This window comes from Tenrec ecaudatus, chromosome 16 (assembly GCF_050624435.1).
Source record: "Tenrec ecaudatus isolate mTenEca1 chromosome 16, mTenEca1.hap1, whole genome shotgun sequence".
NCBI classification, from domain to species: Eukaryota; Metazoa; Chordata; class Mammalia; order Afrosoricida; family Tenrecidae; genus Tenrec; species Tenrec ecaudatus.
The window spans coordinates 112,306,068-112,323,755 of record NC_134545.1 but is presented as its reverse complement, the minus strand read 5'-3'; the positions used below and the strand labels follow the sequence as shown (position 1 = coordinate 112,323,755).

The 17,688-nt window shown below is 63.0% G+C and overlaps 3 protein-coding genes across 3 annotated transcripts in view; 2 read left to right on the top strand and 1 right to left on the bottom strand.

Annotated features, from left to right (window-relative positions):
* Positions 1-11,143, top strand: part of CFAP46 (cilia and flagella associated protein 46) — a 67,681-nt gene extending 56,538 nt beyond the window's left edge. The window contains exons 56-62 of the mRNA XM_075533488.1: positions 682-794; positions 1,114-1,195; positions 1,611-1,747; positions 1,819-1,899; positions 2,307-2,377; positions 4,670-4,721; positions 10,950-11,143. Of these exons, the coding sequence (XP_075389603.1) occupies positions 682-794; positions 1,114-1,195; positions 1,611-1,747; positions 1,819-1,899; positions 2,307-2,377; positions 4,670-4,721; positions 10,950-11,143 (730 nt within the window). The remainder of the gene's footprint in view (positions 1-681; positions 795-1,113; positions 1,196-1,610; positions 1,748-1,818; positions 1,900-2,306; positions 2,378-4,669; positions 4,722-10,949) is intronic.
* A 1,555-nt stretch (positions 11,144-12,698) lies between these two features.
* Positions 12,699-13,816, top strand: NKX6-2 (NK6 homeobox 2). The gene is made up of 3 exons (XM_075534911.1): positions 12,699-13,104; positions 13,182-13,354; positions 13,553-13,816. Exons 1-3 carry the CDS (start codon positions 12,699-12,701, stop codon positions 13,814-13,816), a joined length of 843 nt encoding a protein of 280 aa, XP_075391026.1.
* A 1,652-nt stretch (positions 13,817-15,468) lies between these two features.
* INPP5A (inositol polyphosphate-5-phosphatase A) overlaps positions 15,469-17,688 on the bottom strand; it is a 122,013-nt gene continuing 119,793 nt past the window's right edge. Inside the window, exons 14-16 of the mRNA XM_075533881.1 lie at positions 17,415-17,483; positions 16,709-16,795; positions 15,469-16,623 (exon numbers count right to left, since the gene is read on the bottom strand). Of these exons, the coding sequence (XP_075389996.1) occupies positions 16,715-16,795; positions 17,415-17,483 (150 nt within the window). The 3' untranslated portion in view covers positions 15,469-16,623; positions 16,709-16,714. The remainder of the gene's footprint in view (positions 16,624-16,708; positions 16,796-17,414; positions 17,484-17,688) is intronic.

Sequence of the window (17,688 nt, the reverse complement as noted above, 5' to 3'; positions counted from 1 at the left end):
TACCACATGGGGAATTTGGGTTCTGAACCCCAGCTCACAGCTGGGGCCCCTCTGCCCTGCACCCTTAGTCTGCCCCAGTCCTGTTACCCAAGTCATGCCCCCAGACCCTCCTATGTCCAGGCTCCCCTTTCCCATGGTGACCAGTGCCCTCGCTGCCCCCTGCCCACCGAGGCAGCCCTATCCTCTGGGCATGGCCACCTCTGTCCACTCTCCTGAGCACTGCTGCTCCTGGGATTCCACCATCCTGAGTCGGGGTCCTTCCCCACGGCAGGGCTTGACCCTGCCCCACCCCTGCCGTCAGAGCATGGGAAGCGGGCAGTCATCAGTGTGGCAGAGGTGCGTATCCAGGCCCTTCTCTCCAGGAGTGTGTGCCCACCCCCAGAGCAGCCCATCTGTAGGGATGGTCAGCTGGAGAGCCCTTTCATGTCCTTACAATGCCCACTTGGCTCCCTCACAGCCAGGCCAAGTGGGAGTGATGGTGGCCACTGCGTCCCAATGGCCCCCAATACCCCTGTAGCCAGCGGAGTCAGACCAGTGGTCACTGCACTCCCTGATTCCCCAGTCCCACTGCAGCACCCCCACAGCCAGGCAGTATGGTGGTCACTGACCCCCTGCCCTCCCTGCAGCCAGGCAGAGTAGGAGTGGTGGTCACTGACAGGCACCCCCTCCCCTCTCCGGCAGCCAGGCGGAGTGGGAGCAGCTCCTGGGCAGCTGTCAGGGCTTCTTCTTCTACGGGATGGAGAGCTTCCTGTCCCACATTCTGCTGGAGAGGCTGGTGGCCATGAACTTGCAGGGTGAGGCACCCAGCTCCCACAGTACCCGGGGTGCAGGCAGGCCCACCCAGTCCTTCCAGCAGCACCCTCTCCCCCCCCCCCCCCCCCGCTGGGTCCGGGTCAGCGGGGAGGGTCATCCCTCCAGGCAGGGTGGGGCAGCTTAGGGAACATACTGTGGAACACCCTTTCCTCAAAGTCCTTCCATTTGACTTGTGGCTCAAACCTCCCCAGCCCCACCCCCTGCCCTGGCTGTGACCCCAACCCCCATCCCGTGTGTGCCCCCCAGCCCCAGAGGGCTGCACAGGGTGGGGGAGCCTGGCCATGCTGCCTTCTGTTGCAGAGTGCCAGATGATGGTGCTGCTGGACCTGACGCACTCCACCGACAGCCTGCGACGCAGCTCTGAGCTGAGGGAGGGCAGGAGGTACGCCCCCTTGACCAGCCGGGAAGCGGGTCCAGCTCAGCCTGGGTCAGCTGAGACCCCAGGCTAGCTGAAACCCTGGGCAAGCTGGGGCACTGGGTGAGATGGGGGCAATCAGGGCAAGCTGGTCCCCTGTGCCCATGGGAAGGGCCCCCAAGGGAGGAAGGCTGGGCTCCGGATTCCTGTCCTGCCCCCTCATGAGCAGAGGGTGGGGCAGCAGCTTGGGGTTTGGGGCATGCCCAGACCCTCACTGTTTTCCCCCTGGCTGGCCTGTGTCTGGAGGTGCCTCTGACTCCCAGTCCTGCTCATCCGGCGCTTTGGGACCTTCTGTAGAAAGGCTTGAGGGTGGCGACCCCAACGTGCCATTTCCCCTGGGACCGGCAGGAAGTCCTTGTGCTGATCCAGCTCTGCTCCGCAGTGCCCTGCAGCTGTCCCTGGAGGGGCCCGTGGAGACGGCCATTCTCCTGAGCCTAGTGGGTGTCAAGAGCATTGTGGGGAACCAGTGGGCCACGCTGCTGCAGGACAACGCCATGCGGGCTGCCATGCTGTGGGACAGTGAGTGAGAGACTAGCCAATGGGACCTGGGCCACCGCTGAGCCCAGCTGAGGGGTCCCTGCCTCCCCTAGATCTGCTGCCTCTCGGGAAGCCGCTGGGGAGGGCAGTCCACCTCCTCCAGAAGATGGGGGCTGATGACATGGCCGGCCAAGGTGAGCCCTGCCCACCCCCCCAGACCAGGCTGTACCTGCAGCATGGCCCCTCCAGGGGGCACTCGGAGGTTCCAAGGCCTACCTCCCACCTCAGGGTCTGCTCCCAGGAGCCTGGACGCAGCACCCCCTTGGGCCAGGGCAGGGAGACAGGTGCCCCTGGGAGACAGGGAAGAGACAGGTGGCACCTGGGCTCCAGCGCAGACAAATCACATGGCAGGAAGGGCTCTCTCTGTCTCCTCCCACCCCCCAGATGGGCAGGAGTGATGATGGGGGAGGGGCATTGCCATGCACCCAGGGACCCATCTGGTCACAGAGGCCCAGGAGGGGGTGGATACGGGTCTGAGGTGGGGGGCGGGAATCCTCCACCTGAGTAAGCCTGGCCCTGACTGCCGCCCTGCTCTGCCCAGATGAGCCCTTTCTAGCCTCCCGGCAGTGGCAACAGCGCCAGCCACAGAGGCTGCCCACGGCCCTCAACCTGGTACTGTATGGTCTACCACACCAAGCCATTGGCTGACTGGGGGAGCAGGCGCTCTGGGAGGCCTCCCCATCGCCCCCCCCCTGCCAGCCCTCAGTCACTCTGCTCAGAAGACAAAGGGTTTCGTGGGAAGGAGTGCCCCCAACCCTGATTTCCGTGTTCTAATAAACAAACAAGAAAAGAGACGCCTCTCTGGTGTCTTCCTCACTCAACCCTGGGTACCCAGCCCCAGGCCAGCTCTCTGTCTGCACCCCCACCGTGGTCTCCTGCTCTCCCCAAGGCACACTCACTGCACCCCCCCCCTTCCCCTGTGATCGCCTGCTCCTTCCTGGTACTGGCCAGGCCCACATCCGGTCACAGCCCCAACCCCAGGCCATCTCTGTGCCCCTCACCGCCCACCTACCAGGATTCAGGGTCTCCTTTCCCAGATGAGCCCAGGAGATGAGTGTGGACAGGGGCTGCCTGTGAGCAGAGGACAGCCATCTCTCCAGGGCAGGAAAGCTTCCAGCACCGTGGGAGACAGGCAGTGGGGGAGGGACCTCTGGGCTCACCACCACAGAAGAGCCCTGGGAAGGGCCACTGCTCCGAGCTTGGACCTCTGGCCTTGGGACCTCCAGAATCACACGTGGCCTGTGCTGCCCAGGTGGGGTGTGGGACCCAGGGCCGGGTGCATATGTGCCCCACTTGTGGGGCCTGGTGGGGGGTGCCAGCAAAGAAGCCTAGAGCCGGGGCCCACCGGGCACCTGTGGCCATTGGGAATAAAGCCCCCCTTAGTGGTTACATGTTGGGCTTGGAAACCCCCAGCCCGTCTCAGAGAGCAAGACGAGGCTGCTTACTGACCCCGGGAGAGTTACAGGCTCGGCCATGCATTGGGTGGCTCTGTCTGCCCTACAGGTCACAGTGTGTTTGCTTTGGAGCAGCTGCGCCCGGGCTGTGCCCCTACCGTGGGCTCAGTTCAGTCTGCAATGGGGTAGCGAGCTGTGAGACACACACCCCTCCAGGACTGCCCCCGTGGCTTGGCCACTTGCTGCAGGGACTCAGCTCACTGTGGCCTCTCACAGGGCTTTGTGGTTGGTGATGAGAGCCAGTGAGAAGAAGGGGGAGAGCCGTGAGCTTGGCAGGTACAGTAACTGCAGCCACACCCCGGAGATGGCCTGGGCCGGGAGCCAGAGAGGGACCCTGCCGGGTGGGGGTGGGGTGTGGGTCACACTGCAGCGTCTAGACTTAGTTCCACATAGAAAGTTTTCTTTTGAAAAAAGGGGATGTTGGGTAATATGGAGAGGCTGTGATTCCCTGTTTGTCTGAAGATGTTTCCTTTCCAAACATGCACTTAACTCATCCCAGTTTAAGAAAGGAAGGCAGCGCTAACTGATGACCAGGGAAATGTTCCAATCAGCCGCACTGGAAACACGAGCTTTCTTCTAGAAAGATGTTGGCATCCACCCAAACAACAGGAATAAAAGCTTCTGGAAATATTTCATCTCCTCGTCCTCCTCCTCCGTGTCCACGCATGTGAGAAATATGAAACCGAGGCGCTTGTTCTGCTCGCTGAGTTATGGGCCAGCAACATGACGAATCACAGTATCAATTAGCTTCTGCAGCGCCAGTGGCACGTGTAATATATTCAAGCGTGAAAAAATTGCTCAGGTGAAATTTATGTAACCCTAAAAACTATAAGAAGAAGAAAGACCACTTGGAATTTATTGGTCCTAATAGGAGATGGAGGGTAATTCCAATGGACCGCAGGGCCCGGGCGAGGGGTCAGGGAGGGGGCATCCTAGCACCAAGGGCCCAGGAGGTACCTGGGCCACAAGCCTCAGCTTCACTGGCACCATGGGGTGGGCCAGGCCCAGCTTGCCCTCGAGCTGTGCTTGGGGTCTGACCTGGTCACTCAGGGTGGCTGGCAGGGTGGGAGACAGGTGGGGCCTCGCCCAGGCTGGAGCATTAGGGTGCCTTACTTACTCTGCTCTGTGCCCAGCCCTGTCCCCCTCAAGACAAGGCTGCTTTCAAAATGCCCACGTGCTTGCTGGTACCTGAATGCCAAATCTCTGCATTACAGATACAGGCTTGGCTGGAGGGAGGGAGGTGAGGGTCCCAGGGACCCCACCACCGGGAGGCGCCCAGCACCTGCCGTGCTGCCGGCACGTTTACAATGAAAGGGGTTATTAAGAAGACATTTGATGGTAGGAATTTTGTAAATCACAGGACAAAGGAAAATATCTTGGGGATGGGGGCACCTGGCCCCCTGCTGGCAGTGTGTTGGCTCTGTTCCCCTTCTCCTTCACCTGGCACCAGGCCCTGAGTCTGTCGGCAGCCCCAGCCTCAGAGAAGGCTGTCCGCACACCAGGTAAAGGCCCTGTCCCCACTCCTGCAGCCAGGCCTCCTCTCTGAGGATGACATGAGGACAGCGCCCCTGCCCCCTTCCTGAAGACCCTCCTGTACAAGGGCCATTGCATGCTCACTTGGTCTCTGGCTCCCGGTCACCTCTGTCCTGGCCATCTGGCGTCCTGGTCAGGGCCTGCCTGAATAAGACCCAGTTAGAAGCAGGATGAATTCTCTCCCCGAGAGAGTCAGGGGCTGTGGGGGAGGGGGCAGAGGCTTTTGTGGGTGCAAACCTTGTCCCTCACTTATCCCTGGAAGGTGGCACACCAGGGCAGCCAAGGTCCTCAGAACAACATGATGTCCACCTGGTCTGCACCGCAGCCTGGGCTCTTCCAGGGCGTCCATGGGCCAAGGCCACCCCTGCCGCCTACCCCTGCCTGCCGGGCCCTCCCTCTGTCTCCAGCCGAGCTGCTAAGTCAACCGCAGCTCAGAGAGGCCTGTGACAGGCTTGTGAGGAAGAAACTGGGCAGGTTAATAAAACCAGAGTCTCCCGACCGTGTGTGCACGTTTCTGTCCATCCGCCCAGTCCCTAATGGTTTAATCTCTGTGTTAAATAATTAAAACTCTATTTTCAACGGTGAACAATGGTTTTCATTAATGATCTTCCCGGGGAAGCCAGTGGTTTCATATCTTGTAAAAATGATTAAACAGCATCATTATCTCGCCTCTGAGATATAACTCAGCAACTCCCAGAAAGGCCATCTGTATTCCATTAAAGCTCCCTCCCATCCCATTTTGACACAATGTGACTTCATGCCACCGTAACCCCCGCCGTCCTCCGGTTTTATTATGACGAGGAGGAAGATAGAAACAGCCCATTTAATTATCCCATTTCCCACAGAGAGATCAATTTCCAACACGTCTTCCCCCTCCAAGGAAAAAGAAGGCCAAGGTCCCCGGGGCAGGGTGGGTGGTCCTGGTGGGACTGCTGGAAGCCTCTCGCAGGCTTTGGCTGCAGGCCAATGACCACCAGGACGGGCCAGCCCTAAGAACTGGAGCCCACCAGGGCCCGAGAGCAGGGCCAGGCCTCGGCTGGGCCGTGCTGTGCAGGAGACGGGGAGTCTTGTTCCCCAGTACCATGCCTCTCCAGTTCGCTGGAGCTGACTCCTGTCCCATCCCACCCCACCCCTAATCAAAGCAGAGTTGTGCTCACAGAGGGATTTTCATGAGTTGATTGCTAGCCTCTTTTCCAGAGGGGCCTGTGCGTGGACTTGAACCTCCAGCCATGGAGCCTCTGGACCACCCAGCAGGTGGCCTGTTTCACAGATCTGGGTTCTGATAATGAGGCTTGGTAGGGAGGCGCAAGATTTACTGCGGCAGGAGCTTGGACCCCTTGTCAGGGTGATTCAAGAGATGTGCCGCCTACCTTCCTCGACTGCTCCAGCACCATCTAACCGTTTGACATTTTTATCACAATTCATAGAGATCAAAGAGGGGTGACCAGATTGATGCCCAGTACAGCTGGCCCCTCTACAGGGGAGCCTTCACTGTCCCTGCTCCAGACTGCAGTCCTGTGACAGGCCGGGCTGGAGAGGCTATCAGGCCATTACCACGAGGTGGAAGTTGCTGGGTCCGGCCTGGTGCAGGGCCTCCTGGGGCAGGACGGGCCACCCAGGACTGGAGTCACCCTCCCAGGCTCAGAGCCTCCCTCAAGCTCTGTGTTCCTCTGAGCACAGCTGGAGGACTGGGATTCCAGCAGCTGCGGTAGCAGCGGCCAGGTGGGGAACTAGCCATGTCTGCTGTCAGAGGGTCTTCAGGGTGCCCCCAGGTACCATGTCTCTGTTCCTGGAGCCCAGGGTCCACTGGGGTCGGCCCCGCCCTGGTTTTGATGCCATGGCTCTGTCCTTCGTCACATGTCCGGGCACACCCCCTTCAAGCTCCTCTTCTCCAAACCCCCCCCTTTGGGGGCTTCAGTCTTTCCGTGCACCAAGATCCAGTGGGCCCCAGCGTGTCTCCCCTGCCACTGCTGCAGGTGGGAACCACGCCCACACTGGAGCACCAATGCAGGGGCATGGCTCAGGCACAAACTAAGCCCCTGCCACAGCGGCTGACCCTCCAGGACAGCTCAGGGCTGCCCACTGGATGCTGGGCTGGACATCTTTACTGGAGCTGACAGCCTCCTCCTCCTCGCAAAGCGGCTGGTGGGCTCACAAGGCTGACCTTATGGTGAGCAGCGCTGGGCCTGACCCTGGGCACCACCAGGCCCGTGAGATGCTGTCTGCTGAGGGAGGGGGTCTGCGGGGTCCACGATCAGGGGTCCTGGAGGTGCAGTACTGAGTACTTGACTGCTAACTGAGGGGGCGGTGCTTGGAAACCCCCACTCCGTCCTGGAGTGGGGCTCTGCATGGGGGTGGAGGAGGGTGGGCACCGGGAGGAGGGCTGAGGGCCAAGGAGGACAGTTCTTCTTGCTCCTTGTGCAGTTAGTGGTCAATGACCACGTGTGCTGCTGCTGCTGCTGCGGGGCCACATGGAGGTCCCTGGTTTCCCTAGACCACTGGTCTTTCTGCGGAACCGCAGCCTTCCGGTTAGCAGGCTCCCAAGTCCACCCTCATCAAATGGGCTCATCGCCACCCCTCATGAGGGTCCACGGAGTGCAAAGCCCCCTGGAAAAGGGAAACTGTGAGCTGCTGGCCTCAGCGCTGCCCAGCGCCTTCCTCCTGTGGGACGGATGGACGGTTTGTCTGCCAGGCTAGAACTAGCAGTGCTTTGCTATGGCAGATGTCACCAGGTCCCTCCCCAACGACAGGGTCTGGGGTCCCCAGGGGACCCTTGCACCCAGTCATCCTGAACCCACCCGAGAACTGAAAGTTGGTTTCTGGAGCTCTGGGCGTGGGAGCCACCGGGCTCTCCCAGCCTTTGTCCTTGCCCCTGGCTGTCACTTTTTAACTGTGTTCGGATCTTCGTACAATGCGGACACTCACTGCTTCCTGTCTGCCGTCCACTGTCAGTTTGTGCAGATGCAGGGCTGTGTCTACTGCACAAGCAGGTGCTGCTGCCCCTGGCCCCTCCCGGCTGTGAGCCAGTGGGCTCTGCTGTGCAAGTCTGGGGTTTAGCCTGCCTACCTCCACCTCCCAGTAAGTGGCCCTAATAGGACCTGCTGGCTGTGTCCACTGGAGAGGAGCATCCCCAGTTGGCTCGGCTTCGGGGGGTGGGGAGTCAGTGCACCTGGAGCCCAGAATGGAGGGAGCTCAGGGACCACACCCTTCCCACCTGCCCAGCCCCCATGGAATTTGCACCCAGTGCTTATCACAGCACCCCACTCCCCCTTAAAAGAGTTGAGCTCTGGGGTCCAGCCAAGGAGAAGTCTTGGGCTTCATGATTGGGGGACCCCTGGCTGCACCCCAGTGTGACGTGTGTGGATGGTTGTATTGGAGGGCAGAGCCCACTGCTCCCAGAGCCATGCTGCCTTCCTGGGCCACAGGGACGCTGACCCTGCCATGCCATGTAGGCGCCAGTGGCTCAGCCAGCCAGCACAGCGCACAGAACCTCAAAACCACTGCCCCACCCCACCGTGCCCGCTTCTGATGGCCTGGGGTCTTGCCCAGCAGGAGGGGTCAAACTCTAGCTCTGACTTGCCCATCAGTTTCTGCTAACCCAAGGACCCGGGGGCTGGCCTATGATCAACTGGTCCCCTTGGTTCACTGCCAAGATGGGCCCTGGACAGAATGTATGGGCAGAGGAACCAGAGGGCTGGGTCCCACACTCTCCACTGGGGTGGACGAAGCCTCAGGGGCATAGAACTTCAGAGCCCACCTCCCTGCTCAGCGCCCTCCAGTCCCCCCACCCTTGTGGGTCTCAGACGAAACGTACCAGCAGAGGGCGCCTGCAGGCAGCTCTCGGGGCCTGTTCTGAAAGCCCAGCAGAGGGGACTCTGTGGCCAGCCTCTGGGGGAGTGTCCTCTCACTGGCAGGCCAGGCGCATGGCTGCAACCCCCCACTCCAGAGCTGCCAGCCCACCCTGGATCGAGAGTGGCTCAGCTGGTGCCCCACAGGTGTCCCCTGGTACGCAGCCTGCTGGGTGGCAGTCACGCCCACAAGGCCACCTGGAGTTCATTGTCCTCGGGCACATGTCTGACCCACGGTGACCTTCAGTCCCTGGGCTCTGCAATCCTGAGGGTGTCCTAACGTGGCTGTCCCAGGCCTGGACACTGCTTCTCACTCGCCCTGGGGCCATCCCAGTGTCCCCCAACCCCCCAAAAGCCCTCCCCAGCCCATGGGTGTTGAGGCAGGTGGGAGAGCCTCACCCAGCTTGACCTGTGGTGTGTGTGTGATGTGTATGTGGTGTGTTTAGTGTTGTGTGTGGTGTGTACGTGTGTTGGCGGGGGTGCTTTCTATCCCCATGAGAAGTCAGCCTCAGAGCCCAGAGGGCAGGTAGTACCCTACCCTGTGGGGTTGCCAGGAGCCAGCAGCATTCCTCAGCAGTGAGCTGGCTTTCCAGTGACGCCCAGGGCCCCAAAGGTGCATCTGAAGGCAGGACAGACACGTCACCCATCCCACTCCTTCCTTTCTTCACCCAAACTGCACTCCAGAGAGCCCGGGGCAGGGGGTGCAGGGCGTCAGGAATGCTGGGTGGGTTCTGGCTGTTCGGGGGAGGAGAGAGTGGAGTCCTGTGGTCCAGCCGCCCCCTCTGCTTCCATCTCACCCCCCAATATGAAGGTCAGAGTCCTGAGAGGACAGAGAAACCATGGGTTGGAAATGGGAGGGTCTACGAGAAGCCAGGGTATACCCCCAGCATATGGAATGTCCCCTCCCAGGAGACCCGTCTCCTAGGGGCCTGACATCCCTAGGTGTACCCAGCTGGGGGTCCCTCCTACCCTCCCAAGGCCAGGCTTCTCTTGTTCCCCCCCCCCCATTGCCTTATGTTCCTCATCTCGTTAGTCAAGATGTTCTGCCAAGACTAGAAGGCCAAGGTGAGGAGGAGGGCAGGACAGAGGGAAGGGGACTGTCCCCAGTCACCTTTGAGGTGTGTGTGTGTATGGCGGCAGGAGACCATTGGCTCTAGTCCCCAACTTCTAGCAATACTGGAAGCTCCCACAGTGGACCCTTGGGCTCCAGGTCACCCCACTCCCCTTTACCTGGAACTGATGTGGTACCTACCTCAGTGGGGGCCTGACTCACCCTCCATCCAGGACACCCGGGTGGTCGACCCACCTCAAAGGCAGAGGCTTCAGCCTGAGCCCCCACCCCCCCGCCCCACTCCAGCTCAGGAGGTGGCTAGGTTACATGGGACAAGGGCAACTCATCGCTTTTGGAGACTTGAAGGCCTGGGGACCTGCACCTACATCCTCTCCTCAAGGCAGATGTTCCTCTGCCACTAATTTCTGCCCAGGCTTGGCTGGCTATTTGCTGATCCTTCCCAGGGGCAGTGGTCAGAGACAACCCTTGCCACGCCTGCCTTGTGCCTGTCTTCCAGGGTCTGACCTGCTGTCTTCGTGGGATCCTGGCTGTCCAGAGGTGGCATTCATGGGCCTCCAGGGCAGAAAGCCAGCAAGCAGTTCTGCAGACTGTGGTGATGGTGGGGGCAGCGGTATGGGCCTGTGAGGGGCGGAGGGTGGTGGAATAACGAGCAGCCCCCACGAACCTATCGCAATAGGAGGGACACCTTGTTCTGAGGGTGGAGAGCTAGTGCTGGGTCCCAGTGCCAGAATCGGGTGTTAAGGGGTCTCCCCACCTACCCCGTGCCCCCATGCGAGCACCTGGCCTCCCTCCAGCACTCCCAGGCCCAAGCCTATTGCATAATCGGAGCCTCTGAACTCATCTAACCTGTCCTGCGTGAGATAGTGCGCCCCAGTTAGGGCGCAGGCGATAGAATGGCGGTGTCTGGTGCACAGGGCCAGAAAACAGGGTTCAGGGCAAGACAAGCTCGGGGAGTGAGAAGCCTCCCACGGGGGTCGCCAGGTCTGGGCATAAGGGCAGCGCTACCCCTGTCCCTCCGACATGCTGCCTCCCTTCCCCCGCCCCCTCCCGCTTGGCAGGACAACAGGTGGGTTCAGCCGCTGAGTTCCTAGAGGGTCTGGGAGGTGGGTTAGGCCCGTTCAGATCACGCCCTCTGGCTACCTCGCCCACCCAGCCCCTCCCCTCTTCCCCGCCCCGCCCGTGCCCTCTGCGGGGGGCAGTTCCAGGGCCCACACCTAACATTCCGCGTTCGCGGTGCGCGACAAACCCGGGCCCACGACGGGCTCCGCTGGCCCCAGGGCCCCCGGGAGGTGCGGAGGCCCCGTCCTTAGTCGACACAGACCCAGCACCCACCTCAGCAAGAACCTGCGAAGTCGGCGCGCTCCGAACCCCAGGCTGGCCTCGCTTCATCCTCGCTGGGCCTGCAGGACAGCAGCGCCTCGGTCCCTCAGTGTGGCCCGGCCCGAAGGGGACGCTGGAGCGCGCGGCTTAGTGGGGAACAGCCTTCTCCTCACTCAAGACGGGGTCTCACGCGCCACCGGGACAGGACGCCCCCGAGCGTGCGCAGAGGAGGCTGGGCCCAGACGGGAGCTTGGGGTCCCACCCCTGGGCCGCAAAGGGCGCTCCGAACCGGAACAGCGACCTTGCTCCTGGGCCCGTGGCGCCAAGCCCCTCGCTAACTGCGCGGAACGAAAGCGAACCCAGGAGGGGTGCCGCGTAGGCGCTCCCGGGGCCCCTGCACTCAGCCACGAAGGTTGCCTTCCCTCGCGACCGGGAAGCCCCGGAGGCTGGCGTGAAACGCGAAAGTCGTTGCTAGTGACGGGCCGAGGCCAGAGGAAGGCTGGCATCCCAAGCCTCAAAACGGGGTTAGTGTACTCCCGGCCCGGTTGGGGGCGCGGGGAGCGAGCTGTTCGCGCTGCGGGTCAGGTGGGAGTGAGAGGGGCCGGTGGATGCACGAGACACCCCCACCCCCCGCCACTGGCGGTAAGGCCCAGAGTTTGGGGCACCCCAGTCGAAGCAGCCTGTGGGGCGGGGGGGGGGGCGGTGTTCCTGATCCCCAGAGGACGAGGACCTCGAGGGCCCAAGGTGCCCACAAGCCAATGTAGGGGCAGGCGGAGGTCCTGCACGCGCTGCGCCGGCTGGTCTCTGTATCCAGAACTCCAGCTCTTCTGTCTGGTGAAGTCGCGGGACAGTCCTGGACGTGGCGCTGAGCTCCCGGTGTTGCTGCCCGTGAATCAAGCTTTGATGCCAAGATCCAGCCTGTCGCGGGGGGGAAGGGGGTGGGCGGGCCGGGAAACGCCCAGCAGGGAGCTCGCGCAGAAGCTCGCGTGTGGCAGGTGGCCTCTGCCGTGGCCCCTAGACCTCGTTTCCCACCGCGGTGAGCCCCCAGGCAGGCTTCCTCCCGTGCTGGGCCTGGGACGCTGGGGCGGCCTCCAGGGTGAACCCTGGAGGGAGGAGGCGCGCCGGCTGGCTCCTTGCCTGGACACCACACGCCTCGCCAGGCGGATTCTCAAATATACACGATTTCGGGCCATAAAACATGTGTCCGTGTTTTTTCCTGATTCCCCATTAAAACCTTTGCCTAACTAAACTCCCATCCAGCGGGATTTATTTCGTCCCCAGGGAGATAAATCAGGGGGCAAATTTACAGCCGGGGAGGCACCTGCCGCGCTAATGGGCCCTTCATGGAGTGCCCAGCGGTGCGGGGCGCGCGCGCAGACGGGCCACCCACCGGCCAATGGCCGGGCCGCGGGCGCCGATGACCAATCAGCGCGCGCGCCGCGCGGGGGCCCCGCGGTTATCAGCGCGCCCGGGCCGCGCGGCGCCGCTCCGAGCCTCCCGGAGTTGCCGCCGCCGCCGTTGCCCCGCGCCCCAGCGCCCGCCCGCGCGCCCCCCGGCGGGACCGTCCGCGCCCGCCCGCCCGCCCTCCCGTCGCCCTCCCTGCGCTCCGGCTCGCGGTCCCCGCCCGGGCCGCGCGCAAACTTTCTGGGCCGGCGGGCGCGGCTGCGGGGACCGGATGGGCGCCTGGCCCGGCGGCGGCGGCGCCCATGGACGCTAACCGCCCGGGCGCGTTCGTGCTGAGCAGCGCGCCCCTGGCCGCGCTGCACAACATGGCCGAGATGAAGACGTCGCTGTTCCCGTACGCGCTGCAGGGCCCGGCCGGCTTCAAGGCGCCCGCGCTGGGGGGCCTGGGCGCCCAGCTGCCGCTCGGGACGCCGCACGGCATCAGCGACATACTAGGGCGGCCCGTGGGCGCGGCGGGCGGCGGCCTCCTGGGCGGCCTGCCACGCCTCAACGGGCTGGCCTCGTCGGCCGGCGTCTACTTCGGTCCCGCGGCCGCCGTGGCGCGCGGCTACCCGAAGCCGCTGGCCGAGCTGCCGGGACGTGCGCCCATCTTCTGGCCCGGCGTGGTGCAGGGCTCGCCCTGGAGGGACCCGCGCCTGGCCGGCCCCGGTGAGTGGAGTGCGTGGTCCGGCGTGCGGGCGGCGGGTGGCAAGAGGCCCGGTCCGCACTGAGTGTCCCCTTTGCAGGCCAGGCCGCCGGCGTCCTGGACAAGGACGGCAAGAAGAAGCATTCGCGGCCGACCTTCTCGGGCCAGCAGATCTTTGCGCTGGAGAAGACCTTCGAACAGACCAAGTACCTGGCCGGCCCGGAGCGCGCGCGGCTCGCCTACTCCCTAGGCATGACCGAGAGTCAGGTCAAGGTGAGCGGCCCGGGGCCGGGGGCCGGGGGCCCAGCGGCCACGCGCTGCGGCGCTCCGCGCTCCGCGGCCGGTGCCCGCGTACTACGAAGAACCCGGAGCCCGGCCCCGGGAGGTGCCATCGCGCTGGGCCCCGGGCCCTGGGGCGGCTCCTCCCCCGTGCGGGCCGCTAAGGGCTGGACACCACGCCGGTCCCCACAGGTCTGGTTCCAGAATCGCCGGACCAAGTGGCGCAAACGGCACGCGGCGGAGATGGCGTCGGCCAAGAAGAAGCAGGACTCGGACGCCGAGAAACTGAAGGTGGGCAGCTCGGACGCGGAGGACGACGACGAGTACAACCGGCCCCTGGACCCCAACTCGGACGACGAGAAAATCACGCGGCTGCTGCAGAAGCACAAACCCTCGAACTTGGCGCTGGTCAGCCCGTGCGGCGGCGGCGGCGGAGGCGCGGGGGACGCCTTGTGAGGACGCGGGAGGCCGGAGTGTCGGGGCGCGGGATGGGCGGATATATTTTTACAGAGTAAGTTACGAAACGGCCGCTCCGGCTGGCCGTGCGGGGACCCGGCCGGCCGCCGCCCCGGCGGGATCACTTTGTATAATCAATAAATTATTAACACGTCCGCGTCGGGGCCCTGGCTCAGGGGCTGCGCCGCCTGTTTGTTCCGTATAAAATCGGGCGACGCCTCGTCGCGGCCAGGTACCATGGACCCCAGGCGCGCCCGGAGTGGGCGGCCGCCTAGCCGCAGCAGCCCCGGATCCCGGATCCCGGGGCGGGGGTCGCGCGCGGGAACGCGGGGCCGAGCCGCTCCCCCCTCGAGGCCGGCGCGGGGACGCAGCCCGCGTGGTTAGTGCGGGAGGGGTCGGCCTCGCGGCTCGCGAAGCCTCGGACGCCCGCCGCGCCCGGGAGCGAAGCCGCCGCCGCGGGACGGAGCCGGGCCGTTGCCGTTTCGAGAAGCCGTCGGCGTGGTCGCGGGAGCAGCAGAGCGGGCCCGAGGGCCTGCGCCGGCCTGGGCTGGTCCTGCGCGCCTTCCAGGTAGGTGCGTCCTGGCGCAAGTCAGGCTTCCTCGCTGCTGCTGCCCAGCCGCCCGCTGAGGGCCCGGCATCAGAGTTGGGGCTCCCGAGGGGACTGAACGCAGCTCTGGGGCGCCGTGGCTTAGCCAGGAGACCATGGTTCAGATTCGCGCTGAGCTCTGCAGAAAACCCCGCGGGACCGCTGACCTCCCCCAACGAAGTGGCTGACCAGGGTGGGTTTGGGTTGGGGGAAAGCACACCCCTGGACCCTGGCAGGCTGTCAGGTCTGGGGCTTCCGTGGTCAGGGAGGGGGCACTAGACTCACAAGGGTCATCTGGCTTGGAGACAAGGGGGTCCGTCCCCTCCCCTAAGCTTTCCTTTTCTCAATGGCGGAATTAGGGTTTAACTGCTGCCAGAGGGATTTTAAGGACTTTAACTGGGCCAGCCTCAGTGTGCGGTTTCACCCTGGGTCTGCAAGTAGCGGGCGGAACGAGCTGAAGATGGATGGTCGGGGCAGGGTCCTCAGGTGACCACTCCTGTTAATGCTCGGAGTAGTGAGCTAGTCAGGGTGCTCCACGGTGGCCTGCCATCATAGACCAGAAGATCTGGGCTGGCAGGGACGCATCAGCTCTGTTCTCCAAAACAAAGGAGCCCCTGGTTCTGGGACTGGGGTGGGGCCGCATCTTCATTTGCATGCCCATGAGGTGCCTCCATGGGGCCCCAGTCTGAGGGGCTCCTTGAAAATGCTGGGGGTGTTTGTGTTTTGGTTGGGGGTTGGCTTTCTGCCCTGCTTGGCTTGGCTAGCTCAGGCAATGGGTTTCCCTGGCCGCACCCCTCCCACCCCCCGCAGCTGGTCATTTCTGCGCACAGTTCTGGGCTCAGGCTCAGGCATGGGGGGGTGTTTGAGTTGTGCAGAAGGGGTACATTAGGAATCCAGGAAAAGTGCCCTGGAAAACGGGGAGTATAATCACTGCAGAGACCACCCCCACCCATAATCCACCTACCCATAGTGACCATTTCAAAGAGCAGGGCCCAGGTCCCTGTGACCCCCAAGGGCAAGCGCAGGGCAGGCCGAGGATCGGTTCAGAGAAGCAGCACGCAGCATGTTCACCAGGATCGTTTTATTGCTTAGGGGCTGGACCATCCGTGCCACAGGCCGGCACGGGACCCACGCCGAGCCCACACACAGGGGGGCGGTGGCGGCCCCGCACACAGCGAGCAGTGACCACAGCCTTTGCCCGGCCAGACCGACTCGTCTAGAACACGCTTGGCAAGCAGAGGCCCGCCCACTCGGTGCCAGGGCCTAATGCCACCTGGAGCCTGGGGACTCTGTAGTGTTTGTTTTCAATGAAGCCAATAAAGCCCACACTGTGTTTCGCTGACAAGCGCCCACCTCCGACGCTGGCAATGGGTGGCACTGGGACGGGCGTCTCCTGGTTGGGTCTGTACAGCCCATGCTAGAAGCGGCTCTACTGTGAGTGCGTGGGGCTCGGCTACTGCGGCCGGGCCTTACATTTCATGGGGGTTCTTGGCACCAGGGAAACAGCAACGTAAGACACAATAGTTTACAAAGTTCTTAAAAGGACACGCAAGCCCAGCGGTCGCAGCCACGTTCCGTTTCTAATGTCTCAGAGGGCTGGGGGTAGGGGTCAGAGGGCAGGGGTCAGAGGGCAGGCTTTGCAGGCGTGTGTACTGCAGACAAGTCCCCCACTCCCCGGCCCCGACTCAACCTGCTGGTGGACGTTGGCAAGCACTCAGGCTGCAGAGAACTTAGCATAGGTTTTGGTAAGATTTATAAATTATTTTAAAAAGTATATATTTATAGACACATTGACGTATAAAATGGAAAGCAGCTGCGTGTGATTCAGAGACCATGTCCCACGGCAGTAGAGTGAGTGGCACGCCTGCCTGCGGCCCGGGGCTCCCTCGAGGACAGTGACCAGAGTGAGAGCCCCCAGTGAACCCAAGACGCAGACGCGCCTCGCTGTCTATTAGAGTTTTGGCAACAGAACTGTGAGTTATTTAAAAAACCCAAGATTTCTACTTAATGTCACATGAACAGACAAGACAGTGAGGTATGTGAGGCTTTTCCGGATCGCTCCGGAGCTGAAGCGAAGTGTGGGGCCGGCGTCTCGCAAGGCGCGCTCGGCAGGTCTATGACGCAGCTTAAGAGCCGTGTTCAGGGTGCTGCTCCCGTCTGTCTCCTGCTCACTACAGGGCGGTCTCTGGCAGGGGCTTCTCGGTGCGCTGGCATCGCCTCCCTGCGTGGAATCAGGGCGTGTGTGAGGTAGCAGACACAGGGGGCCAAGCTCAGAAAGGAGGCCAGAGGGAAGTAGGCATATTTACCACACGTCACTGCACGACACAACACTTGTGCACGGGAGCATGAGGTTTACCTGCCCCGGGCGCAATCCGGAAGGCCAGGAACACGGGCTGCAGCAGGAGGGAGAGAGCATGAGCATGGGCGCTCTGCCATGCACCCACCTGCTCAGACCCTCGTCCACACACCCGCCGCATGCAGATGGGGACTCTCAGCCCCCTGCCCTCGCCAGCCCAGGACCCCCACCCCCACCCACTCGCTGCCACTTGCCTCGGGGACCCTCACCCACCCATAGCCCTGTGCATAGTGACACCCTGGGACATGGGACAGGGACGGAGACTAGGGGTGTCACCTGTGTCTATACAGAACTCAAGCAGCCCTGGGGCTGGGCGAGGGCTGGCCGGCACGTGGTCACACCACAAAGCTGCTTCCACAGTGCTGACCACCAGTGGCCCCTCAGAGGCCAGCAGGGGGTCTTAGGAGCAAACTTGAGCGTGGCCCCGACGGTCTGTAGCCAATACACACCTTTCATGGCGGCAAAGTCCCGGCGGCTTGTGCTCTGAGGGGAAGGTCCACTCACCTTGAGTCTCGTTCAAAGCACAGCCCAGCGTGTGGCCACTCTGCCAGCCCCGACGGAGGCGGGAGCAGCTGCCCACCCTGGGGCCCCTAAAGTCCACCCTTCCACCTCCTACTGTCCCCTGCACCACGCAGCTGGCTGGGTGCTGACGTCACCTTGTGGTCCCCCATGCAGACGCTGGGCCCGATGTGGTCGTAGGAGACCACCTTCTCCTCGCTCTCCGACTGGGAAAAGCAAACAAAGGGCGGGTTCTTGGAGGGCCCCGGTCAGAGGCTCTTGGGGTTCCTGGGGCATGAGGGGAAGCAGGGAGGGGCTCTGGGACAGTCCTCTCTGCAGTCCCTGGGAGCACTGACTGGAGCCTCCTGCATCCGTGACAGCACGTGCCCATGGCTGCTCAGCAGTGTCTGCATGTCAGCCCCACGCGTGCTG

What these genes read in the sequence shown, in the direction of transcription:
- NKX6-2 (XM_075534911.1), top strand. Translation starts at nt 12,699, where the DNA reads ATGGACGCTAACCGCCCGGGCGCGTTCGTGCTGAGCAGCGCGCCCCTG. An exon ending in CCCGCGCCTGGCCGGCCCCG is followed by an intron (nt 13,105 to 13,181) that starts GTGAGTGGAGTG and finishes TCCCCTTTGCAG; the next exon opens with GCCAGGCCGCCGGCGTCCTG. An exon ending in TGACCGAGAGTCAGGTCAAG is followed by an intron (nt 13,355 to 13,552) that starts GTGAGCGGCCCG and finishes CGGTCCCCACAG; the next exon opens with GTCTGGTTCCAGAATCGCCG.